This window comes from Balaenoptera borealis, assembly GCF_965194805.1.
Source record: "Balaenoptera borealis genome assembly, chromosome: 3".
NCBI lineage: Eukaryota > Metazoa > Chordata > Mammalia > Artiodactyla > Balaenopteridae > Balaenoptera > Balaenoptera borealis.
Window position 1 is genome coordinate 33,747,336 of NC_138866.1, and position 12,811 is coordinate 33,760,146.

Here is a 12,811-nt window from a genome sequence, read left to right on the forward strand (position 1 = left end):
TGATACGATTTCAATTTTCTTAAATTTACCAAGGCTTGATTTGTGACCCAAGATATGATCTATCCTGGAGAATGTTCCATGCGCACTTGAGAAAAATGTGTATTCTGTTGTTTTGGGGTGGAATGTCCTATAAATATCAATTAAGTCCATCTTGTTTAATGTATCATTTAAAGCTTGTGTCTCCTTATTTATTTTCATTTTGGATGATCTGTCCATTGGTGAAAGTGGGGTGTTAAAGTCCCCTACTATGATTGTGTTGCTGTCGATTTCCCCTTTTATGGCTGTTAGTATTTGCCTTATGTATTGAGGTGCTCCTATGTTGGGTGCATAAATATTTACAATTGTTATACCTTCCTCTTGGATCGATCCCTTGATCATTATATAGTGTCCTTCTTTGTCTCTTATAATATTCTTTATTTTAAAGTCTATTTTGTCTGATATGAGAATTGCTACTCCAGCTTTCTTTTGATTTCCATTTGCATGGAATATCTTTTTCCATCCCCTCACTTTCAGTCTGTATGTGTCTCTAGGTCTAAAGTGGGTCTCTTGTAGACAGCATATATACGGGTCTTGTTTTTGTATCCATTCAGCCAGTCTGTGTCTTTTGGTGGGAGCATTTAATCCATTTACATTCAAGGTAATTATCGATATGTATGTTCCTATTCCCATTTTCTTAAATGTTTTGGGTTTGTTATCGTAGGTGTTTTCCTTCTCTTGTGTTTCTTGCCTAGAGAAGTTCCTTTAGCATTTGTTGTAAAGCTGGTTTGGTGGTGCTGAACTCTCTCAGCTTTTGCTTGTCTGTAAAGGTTTTAATTTCTCCATCACATCTGAATGAGATCCTTGCTGGGTAGAGTAATCTTGGTTGTAGGTTTTTCTCCTTCATCACTTTAAGTATATCCTGCCACTCCCTTCTGGCTTGCAGAGTTTCTGCTGAAAGATCAGATGTTAACCTTATGGGGATTCCCTTGTGTGTTATTTGTTGTTTTTCCCTTGCTGCCTTTAATATGTTTTCTTTATATTTAATTTTTGACAGTTTGATTAATATGTGTCTTGGCATGTTTCTCCTTGGGTTTATCCTGTATGGGACTCTCTGTGCTTCCTGGACTTGATTAACTATTTCCTTTCCCATATTAGGCAAGTTTTCAACTATAATCTCTTCAAATATTTTCTCAGTCCCTTTCTTTTTCTCTTCTTCTTCTGGGACCCCTATAATTCGAATGTTGGTGCGTTTAATGTTGTCCCAGAGGTCTCTGAGACCGTCCTCAGTTCTTTTCATTCTTTTTTCTTTATCCTGCTCTGCAGTAGTTATTTCCACCATTTTATCTTCCAGGTCACTTATCCGTTCTTCTGCCTCAGTTATTCTGCTATTGATTCCTTCTAGTGTAGTTTTCATTTCAGTTACTGTATTCTTCATCTCTGTTTGTTTGTTCTTTAATTCTTCTGTGTGTTTGTTAAACATTTTTTGCATCTTCTTGATCTTTGCCTCCATTCTTTTTCCGAGGTCCTGGATCATCTTCACTATCATTATTCTTAATTCTTTCTCTGGAAGGTTGCCTATCTCCACTTCATTTAGTTGTTTTTCTGGGGTTTTTATCTTGTTCCTTCATCTGGTACATAGCCCTCTGCCTTTTCATCTTGTCTATCTTTCTGTGAATGTGGTTTTTGTTCCACAGGCTGCAGGACTGTAGTTCTTCTTGCTTCTGCTGTCTGCCCTCTGATGGATGAGGCTATCTAAGAGGCTTGTGCAGGTTTCCTGATGGGAGGGACTGGTGGTGGGTAGAGCTGTTTGTTGCTCTGGTGGGCAGAGCTCAGTAAAACTTTAATCCACTTGACTGCTGATGGGTGGGGCCGGGTTCCCCACCTGTTGGTTGCTTGGCCTGAGGCAATCCAACACTGGAGCCTACCTGGGTTCTTTGGTGGGGCTAATGGCAGACTCTGGGAGGGCTCACGCCAAGGAGGACTTCCCAGAACTTCTGCTGCCAGTGTCCTTGTCCCCACGGTGAGCAACAGCCGCACCCGGCCTCTGCAGGAAACCCTCCAACACTAGCAGTTAAGTCTGGTTCAGTCTCCCCTGGGTTCACTGCTCCTTCCCCTTGGTCCCGATGCACACACTACTCTGTGTGTGCCCTCCAAGAGTGGAGTATCTGTTTCCCCCAGTCCTGTCGAAGTCCTGCAATCAAATACCACTAGCCTTCAAAGTCTGATTCTCTAGGAATTCCTCCTCCCATTGCCAGACACCCAGGTTGGGAAGCCTGACATGTGGCTCAGAACCTTCACTCCAGTGGGTGGACTTCTGTGGTATAAGTGTTCTCCAGTCTGTGAGTCACCCACCCAGCAGTTATGGGATTTGATTTTGCTGTGATTGCACCCCTCCTACTGTCTCATTGTGGCTTCTCCTTTGTCTTTGGATGTGGGGTATCTTTTTTGGTGAGTTCCAGTGTCTTCCTGTCGATGATTGTCCAGCAGCTAGTTGTGATTCTGGTGTTCTCACAAGAGGGAGTGAGAGCACATCCTTCTTCTCCGCCATCTTGGTTCAGGCCTTCGGTTTAATTGATATTTATAGGATATTCTATCCAAAAACAGCAGATTACACTTTCATCTCAAGTGCACATGGAACATTCTCCAGGACTGATCACATCTTGGGTCACAAATCAAGCCTTGGTAAATTTAAGAAAACTGAAATCACATCAAGCATCTTTTCCGACCACAAAACTATGAGATTAGAAATCAATTACAGGGAAAAAAACATAAAAAACACAAACACACAGAGGATAAACAATACATTACTAAATAACCAAGAGATCACTGAGGAAATCAAAGAGGAAATCAAAAAATACGTAGAGACAAATGAAAATAAAAACACAACGATCCAAAACCTATGGGATGGGCTTCCCTGGTGGCGCAGTGGTTGAGAATCTGCCTGCTAATGTAGGGGACACGGGTTCGAGCCCTGGTCTGGGAAGATCCCACATGCCACGGAGCAGCTGGGCCCGTGAGCCACAACTACTGAGCCTGCGCGTCTGGAGCCTGTGCCCCGTGACGGGAGGGGCCGCAATAGTGAAAGGCCCGCGCACCGCGATGAAGAGCGGTCCCTGCACCGCGATGAAGAGTGGCCCCCACTTGCCTCAACTAGAGAAAGCCCTCGCATGAACCGAAGACCCAACACAGCCAAAAATAAAATAAAATAAATAAATAAAGTAGCTATAAAAAAAAAAAAAAAAAAGTGCAAAACCTATGGGATGCAGCAAAAGCAGTTCTAAGAGGGAAGTTTATAGCTATACAAGCCTACCTCAAGAAACAAGAAAAATATCAAATAAACGATCTAACCTTACACCTAAAGGAACTAGAGAAAGAAGAACAAACAAAACCGAAAGTTAGCAGAAGGAAAGAAATCATAAAGATCACAGCAGAAATAAACGAAATAGAAACAAAGAAAACAATAGCAAAGATCAATAAAACTAAAAGCTGGTTCTTTGAGAAGATAAACAAAATTGATAAACCATTAGCCAGATTCATCAAGAGAAAGACGGAGAGGACTCAAATCAATAAAATTAGAAATGAAAAAGGAGAAGTTACAACAGACACCGCAGAAATACAAAGCATCCTAAGAGACTACTACAAGCAACTCTATGCCAATAAAATGGACAACCTGGAAGAAATGGACAAATTCTTAGGAAGGTATAACCTTCCAAGACTGAACCAGGAAGAAATAGAAAATATGAACAGACCAATCACAAGTAATGAAATTGAAACTGTGATTAAAAATCTTCCAACAAACAAAGTGCAGGACCAGATGGCTTCACAGGTGAATTCTATCAAGCATTTAGAGAAGAGCTAACACCCATCCTTCTCAAACTCTTCCAAAAACTTGCAGAGGAAGGAACACTCCCAAACTCATTCTACGAGGCCACCATCACCCTGATACCAAAACCAGACAAAGATACTACAAAAAAAAAGAAAATTACAGACCAATATCACTGATGAATATAGATGCAAAAATCCTCAACAAAATACTAGCAAACAGAATCCAACAACACATTAAAAGGATCATACACCATGACCAAGTGGGATTTATCTCAGGGATGTAAGGATTCTTCAATATTTGCAAATCAATCAATGTGATACACCAAATCAGCAAATTGAAGAATAAAAACCATACGATCACCTCAATAGATGCAGAAAAAGCTTTTGACAAAATTCAACACCCATTTATGATAAAAACTCTCCAGAAAGTGGGCAGAGAGGGAACCTACTTCAACATAATAAAGACCATATACAACAAACCCACAGCAAACATCATTCTCAATGGTGAAAAACTGGAAGCGTTTCCTCTAAGATCAGGAACAAGACAAGGATGTCCACTCTCACCATTATTATTCAACATAGTTTTGGAAGTCCTAGACACGGCAATCAGAGAAGAAAAAGAAACAATAGGAATACAAATTGGAAAAGAAGAAGTAAAACTGTCACTGTTTGCAGATGACATGATACTATACATAGAGAATCCTAAAGATGCCACCAGAAAACTACTAGAGCTAATCAATGCATCTGGTAAAGTTGCAGGATACAGAAGTAATGCACAGAAATCTCTTGCATTCCTATACACTAACAACGAAAGATCAGAAAGAGAAATTAAGGAAACACTCCCATTTACCATTGCAACAAAAAGAATAAAATACCTAGGAATATACCTACCTAAGGAGGTAAAAGACCCGTACTCAGAAAACTATAAGACACTGATGAAAGAAATTAAAGATGACACAAACAGATGGAGAGATACACCATGTTCTTGGGTTGGAAGAATCAATATTGTGAAAATGACTGTACTACCCAAAGCAATCTACAGATTCAATGCAATCCCTATCAAATTACCAGTGGCATTTTTTACAGAACTAGAACAAAAAATCTATAAACTTGTATGGAGACACAAAAGACCCCGAATAGCCAAAGCAGTCTTGAGGGAAAAAAACGGAGCTGGAGGAATCAGACTTTCTGACTTCAGACTATACTACAAAGCTACAGGAAGCAAGACAACATGGTACTGGTGCAAAAACAGAAATACAGATCAATGGAACAGGATAGAAAGCCCAGAGATAAACCCACGTACCTATGGTCAACTAATCTATGACAAAGGAGGCAAGGATATACAATGGAGAAGAGACAGTCTCTTCAATAAGTGGTGCTGGGAAAACTGGACAGCTACCTGTAAAAGAATGAAATTAGAACACTCCCTAACACCATACACAAAAATAAACTCAAAATGGAATCGAGATCTAAATGTAAGACCAGACGCTATAAAACTCTTAGAGGAAAACATAGGAAGAACACTCTTTGACATAAATCACAGCAAGATCTTTTTTTATCCATGGCCTAGAATAATGGAAATAAAAACAAAAATAAACAAATGGGATCTAATGAAACTTAAAAGCTTTTGCAAAGCAAAGGAAACTACAAAGAAGACAAAAAGACAACCCTCAGAGTGGGAGAAAATATTTGCAAACGAATCAACGGACAAAGGATTAATCGCCAAAGTATATAAACAGCTCATGCAGCTCAATATTAAAAAAACAAACAACCCAATCCAAAAATGGGCAGAAGATCTAAACAGACATTTCTCCAAAGAAGACATACAGATGGCCAGGAAGCATATGAAAAGCTTCTCAACATCACTAATCATTAGAGAAATGCAAATCAAAACTACAATGAGGTATCACCTCATACCAGTTAGAATGGGCATCATCAGAAAATCTACAAACAACAAATGCTGGAGAGGGTGTGGAGAAAAGGGAATCCTCTTGCACTGTTGGTGGAAATGTAAACTGATACAGCCACTATGGAGAACAGTATGGAGGTTCCCTAAAAAACTAAATATAGAATTACCATATGCCCCAGCAATCCCACTACTGGGCATATACCCAGAGAAAACCATAATTCAAAAAGACACATGCACCCCAATGTTCATTGCAGCACTATTTACAATAGCCAGGTCATGGAAGCAACCTAAATCCCCATCGGGAGATGAGTGGATAAAGAAGATGTGGTACATATATACAATGGAATATTACTCAGCCATAAAAAGGAACAAATTTGGGTCATTTGTAGAGACGTGGATGGATCTAGAGACTGTCATGCAGAGTGAAGTAAGTCAGAATGAGAAAAACAAATATTGTATATTAATGCATATATGTGGAGCCTAGAAAAATGGTACAGATGAACTGGTTTGCAAGGCAGAAATTGAGACACAGATGTAGAGAACAAACGTATGGACACCAAGGGGGGAATGTGGCGGGGGGGTGGGGGTGGGGGTGTGATGAATTGGGAGATTGGGATTGACATGTATACACTGATATGTATAAAATAGGTAACTAATAACAACCTGCTGTATAAAAAAATAAAATAAAATAAAATAATTTTTTTAACTATCCGAATGATTTATAAAAAGATATTCCAGCTCATTAGTAATCAGGAAAATGAAAACTAAGGTCACAAAGATGGGCAGAAACTGAGAAATCAGGTAATACCAAGGCAAGAAGACATGGAGCAAGAGGTATTCGTGCACTTTGCTCATAGGAATGTAAACAGGCATAACCACTCTGGAGAAAAATTTGTCCTGATTTTGCAAAGTTACCTATGTGCATATTCTATAATAACCAGCAAATCACTGCAAGGCAGATACCCTAGACAGGAGCCAGCTAGTAAATATTTTAGGCTTTGCAAACCATGAGGTCGGTCATAACTAACGCAACTCTGCCTTGTATCTCAAAAACAGCCACAGACAAAATGTAAACAAATGAACATAGTTGTGTTACAATAAAACTTTATTTATAAAAAACAGGCAGCTGGCCGGATTTGACCACTGGGCAGTAGTTTGCCAATCTCTGCCCTAGAGAAATACCTGTACATGTGATCCAGGAGACATGTACAACAGTTTTTACAGGACTTGTTTATATTAGCAGCAAACTGCTAATATTTGGAAACAACCCAAATGTTCACTCACAGGAGAAGGGATAAATAAACTGTGGCCGTATTTTAAAAATGGAGTATGACACAGCAGTGAAAGTGAATTATACTCTTGCTACTTGCAACATGGATAAATCTTAGAAAATAATATTAAGTGGAAAAATCAATTCATAGAAGAGATATGATTTAATCACCAATATATGGTGTAATAGAGCTCAAAAATAAGCAAAACTAAATAAAATGCTACATTTCCTATGTATATGGGTGATAAAGGAAAACTATAGGTATTGGTAACCATTGGGGAAAAAAAGTATAGCAATGGTAGAATCACTATGCTGTACACCTGACACTAATATAATATTGTAAATCAACTATAGTTCAATTGTTAAAAAATAGTATAGAAATGGTGGAGATTCAGGATCCAAGTTACCTCCCAACAGAAGGCCAAAGATGGGATCAGGGAGGAGCCCACAGTTGGTTTCAATGATTTTAGTATTGTTCTGCGTTTTATATTGGGTCACAGGCTCATAAATGTTCATAACTTACACATGCAGGATGTATTTAATCTTGTATACATAAGATAGATATTAAGTTTTTGTTTTTAATACAAGGTCAACAAATACTCCCTGTTCTCAGCTGAAAAAATCCCAAAAAGATTGCAGAGGCGACCTGTAGCTGAAACAGAAAGTAGAGAACTTGCCTCTAATAAGCAATCAGGGTATTTATATTCCATGTCAGCCAATCAGATGATGAAAAAACATCTAATGGCTTGTAACTATCTCTTGGATTCAGAAAGAATTGATAAAAGCTACATGAAAAAGTATTGAAAACTATTCCAAAACTTAAAAAATAAAAAAGTATTTGTTGGTTAATCTTCCCGAAGTTTTGCTATTTAAATAAGTAAGTTTATAACTGTGGATCACAATTACTATAAAGCCTCTTTCTTTTTTTTAAAAATAAACCTATTTCAGCAAAGGTCCAACTAGATCACAAAAAGATAATGTAAGATAGGATTCTGGCACCATCTGGTGGCAGTGCCCTGCAACAGCACATTCTAATTTCTATTAAAGGTTAATTCACCTATTCATTCATTTACCTACTATCCAATAGGCATCTACTAGGCATAGCACACACACATTTTAAAATCTTTCTTGGTGGGTTTCCCTGGTGGCACAGTGGTTAAGAATCCGCCTGCAAATGCAGGGGACACGGGTTCGAGCCCTGGTCCGGGAAGATCCCATATGCTGCAGAGCAACTAAGCCCATGTGCCCCAACTACTGCGCCTGCGCTCTAGAGCCCACGAGCCACAACTGCTGAGTCCGTGAGCCACAACTACTGATCCTGTGTGCCACAACTACTGAAGCCCGCATGCCTAGAGCCTGTACTCCACAACAAGAGAAGCCACCACAATGAGAAGCCCACGCACTGCAACGAAGAGTAGCCCCCACTCACCACAACCAGAGAAAAGCCTGCACGCAGCAACGAAGACCCAATACAGCCAAAAATAAAATAAATTAAAAACTAAAAAAAAAAAAACTTTATAAAAAAAAAATCTTTCTTGCTTGGAAGACCGGAAATAAAATAATGTATACTATCTAAAACAGGTTCCCTATTTTCAAGGGAAAATATCTACAGTTAAATTTATGCCTATCAGAATATAAGCGTCTACTCTTGCTAGAAGTTTGTTTCAAGCATCTATTCCTCTAGAACTCTCAGGCAAGAAGTCCCTCAGGAGTGTACTGGTAAACATAGTCTATGGAGTCACCACTCGAGGACCAGTAAGCACATGAATGCAGTTTTCAAGGAAAAGAACTGTTGTGCTTTTAAAATACCCTCAAATTCTTGACACTTCTTTCAAAAGGTAGAGTCTAATTTCCCTTTCCCTGAATGTGGGCTGGACTTAATTACCCGCTTCTAAAGAAGAGAAAGTGGCAGAAGTGACGGTGTATAACTTCCAAAGCTAAATCATCAAAGGAATAGCCATTTCCATCTTGCCTGAGGGAGTCAGACATCGTGCCATGAGGAGACTCAAGCAACCTGTGGAGAGGCCTCTGGGGAGGAACTGTGACCTCCCGCCAACAACCGGCACCAAGCTGCCCCCTCGCATCCTCCGCCAACATCACTGAGCTAAGCCACTCCCAAAGAAACGGAAATCAATGTTTATTGTTGTTTAAGCCACTTAGTTTGGGGGTAATTTGTTATGCAACAATATATAACTAATACAATGACCTATTACTTCCTAGAACCAAATTTTATCTTTAACAGGAAGTAAAAATAGCTCACTTCAGTTTAATACTATAATTTGCCCGCATGTTAATAAAATTTCAAATTTTCCTTCCTAATACACTAAGTAGTGATCCTTTTCTAATTCCTCCAAATTGTTTCATATTATTTCATAATATTCATCACTTTCTAATTCAAAGAAACAGCAACCCAAGCAGATTTCAGTCAGTCAGCAAGGATTTTTTGGACCATCTTCCTTTTGATGTACTGTACTAGTACTGTACTAGGGACTGAGTGGAGAACCATGCCCTTGAGGTACTTATAATTTAATTTAGATGAATATTCCCAAAATAATTTATGTTTTTAGTTAACCTTTTTCTCCTGGCTCTGAAGGTTCTAAGTCAATGGAAGAAGGTTTGGAAAGTTTCTTTTTTACCTCTGTGAGGGATCCACAAGCTACACCACCATGCAGGGCTTCATCTAAAGCAGAGAGGGTTGTAGATAAAAATGCTGGTGATGGAGCAGCAGACCTCTGTGTCTTTATCTCATAAGCCTGAACAAAGAAGAGATTAAGTTATTTTCAACCTCCATATTTATTCAAAAACATAAGTCAACTCCAAACTCAAATTTTAGCAATTGGAACCCCAATCCCCTTTTTTTCCCTCTACTATTTATTTATTCAACAACTATTTACTCTGTGCTGGGACTGTGCTAGATTTGGGGGCTGTGATATAAAAGACAGAGCCCCTGCCCCAAAGTACTTATAGCCAACTAGGGACTATGAAGTTAGGACTAGAAACTAAGCAATTACAATACACGTAAATAAGAGATACTGTGATAGGGCAAGTGGAGACCTGGAGAGAGTATACCTGATCTGGATTTTGTGATATAGGAAGGCTTCAAGGGAGATCTGGACGTCTGAGCTAAAACCTGAAATGACTGTTAGACAGGCAAAGGGAACGTGCATGTTCCTGCCAAAGAGACAAGAATGTACGAAGAAAGGTCAAGAAGCAAGAAAGAAAGGAAATGGAAACTCACAAAAACTACAAAAAACAAAAAGAGTTAATTTAGAACGGCTGAAAGAAGGCGTGAGGTCGTGGTGTGGCAAGCAATGAGGCTGGAGAAATAAGCAGGGGCCGAATCAGGAAGAGCGTTGCTGAAGTGTGGCGTGTAGGCTGAGAGCAACAGGGAGTGACACGGCCAAGCTACCATTTCAAACCAAGGTTGCTTTGCGAAGAACAGCTTGAAGGTGGATGGGGTAGACTAAGAAATGGCCTCCCAAAAGACAGCCACATCAAATCCTTGGAACCTGTGAATATTACCTTATTTGGAAAAAGGGTCTTTGCAGATGTGGTTAACATGATTACATACCCACCAGCAATGTGTAAGAACACTTGCCTCTCTGCAATCTCTAACATTAAAAATTACTACTATTATATTAAGTTGCCCAAAACTGAAGTCAAGCCACAGAACTGAAATCTTTCACTCCTCCATTCATTCAAAAAATATGAAATAATTGCCAACTGCATGCCATATACTATGATAAGCTCTGGGAATACAGTGGTAACCCAAACAGACCTAGTTTCTACCCACCTAAAGTTTACAATTTAATAAGTCTAGGTCTCAAATCCAAGGCTCTTCTGCTCCTATGAGGATGTAGGAAGACCAGTATATTAATACTTATGAGCCATAAATGTGCCCACTCTTGTCTAATCTCACCTACTGAGTTCTTAGATCAGTTAAACCATGGATTGCCACAGAGTTTTTTAAAGGCTACATTCACGCACATAAAATAACTAGAAAAGCTACAGTAAAGGCGTGTGCCTTTCATCTGATTTAGAAATACCTAAATATTGCCTACAGTCTATCAGGCAACATAGGTGGGCATGGGGACACTTTACAGACATGTAAAGGCAGCCCAATCTGTTAACATTAAAGTACTTCCTTTGCAACTGTAAATGTAATTACTAGAATAATAGATCTCGTGACTCAAAAAGCTACTAAAATGAACTAACAGAACAAGACTTCAGAAATAATAGTGTGTACATAAGTGAGACAAAGAGGGACACTGCGATATGACACACCACCAGTTTTCTTCTACTTTGGAGGCTGCTTCTTAGATTCATTGTTATCTAATCTGATCTTGAAATGTTGGCTGGATTCGGGACTTGGTCTTGGGCACACTTACATTCTTACTGTACATACCTTGTAGGCAATCTCTCACCCATTTTCACGGCTTTGACTACCATGTTCACACCAATGACTCCCCAATGCACGCTTCTAGTGCAGACCCCTCCTTCAAGCTCAAAGTCCACATATTTAACTGCCTACTTCGCATCTCTACTCAATGTTTCACAAGCACCAAAAATTCGACAGGTACTAACGAATTCATGATCTGCCTCCCTCAAACCTGATCCTCTTCCAATATTCCTCATCTCAGGAAACGGTACCACCCAATCTTTCAAAGCAAAATCAAGGAATCATCTCTGACACTTTCCTGTACCTCACCACCACCCACAGCCAAATCATCACCGAATCCTATTCATTCTACCTCCTAAGTATCTCTCACGATAACTGACATTATACCGTCAGCATCAGTACCACACTAATAGTCCATGTCACAATCTGTCTGTAATACAGTCATAGATACCTAACTAGTCTTCACAAATATTTTCTTGTTCCTTTTCAATCACTTGTCTATGTTTAAAGACTGAGTTTTTAAAAACACATATTGGATTACTCCCTTTGAAGATTTGTCACTGCTTTCAGAATAAAGTCCAAAATCCTTAACGTGGTCTGCAGGCCCCAGTGACCTGACCCCTGCTTGCTTCTCCAGCTTCATCTCTTGCCACTCTCTTCCTTGCCGCTACGTTCATTCACACTGGCCTGACTTTCTTACCATACAAGCACCATTCTCCTGCTCTTCTCAGGGGCTTTGCATTTCCCAGTCACAGTGCCTGCAAACTCTACCCTGCTCCCTCCCTTCCCAACTCCTTTGTCCATCTCTCTCCTATTCATCCTTCAGGTTTTAGCTGAAGTATCGCTTCCTTGAGGGAGCCCTTCCTAAGGACCCCTAAACTAAGTAATGTCCCTGTTATTCAGTTTCTAAGCTCTTTGTACTTTTCTTTGATAGGACTTGTCATTACTACAATTAACTAATCATTTATATAATTATTTGTTTACTGTCTGACTGTTCCCACTAGACTGTAAGCTACATGAGGGCAGGAACTTTATCAGTCATCTTCACTATAATATCCCCAGTACCTGACAGATCCGTGGCTGGCACTCGATAAATATTGGTTGAAGGAATAAATGACTGAATAAATAAATTAACAAAAAAAGCTTTGTGAGGGAATGAACTAAGGCTAAGCCAATATTTAAGACAGGATTCAAATCTAAAAAATTTTACAAGAGTAATCTACAACGAAGGAGAAAGATGGCTCTTTGAACTGGCATTTGGAATGGTAGTGACATTGTAGCTGAAAGTGGTGATGGAAGTGGAGACTAAAGGTGAAATTCCTACCCACAATCTCTTACTTGATTATCTAACTAGGAATATGCCATAGATATTGACCAAATAGAATGACAGATGTCAAACCAAAATGTTCTCTTGGTGATTTACAACCTT

At 39.4% G+C, this 12,811-nt stretch overlaps 1 protein-coding gene across 13 annotated transcripts in view; it reads right to left on the reverse strand.

The window, feature by feature from the left end:
• Positions 1-12,811, reverse strand: part of RAD51B (RAD51 paralog B) — a 734,492-nt gene that overhangs the window by 711,384 nt on the left and 10,297 nt on the right. For all 13 annotated transcript variants that reach the window (XR_014242387.1, XR_014242388.1, XR_014242389.1 and 10 more), the window contains one exon: positions 9,620-9,736. Coding sequence is in view for 5 of the 13 variants with exons in the window: in XM_082384412.1 (XP_082240538.1) it covers positions 9,620-9,736 (117 nt within the window). In the remaining 8 variants the exon portion in view is untranslated. The remainder of the gene's footprint in view (positions 1-9,619; positions 9,737-12,811) is intronic.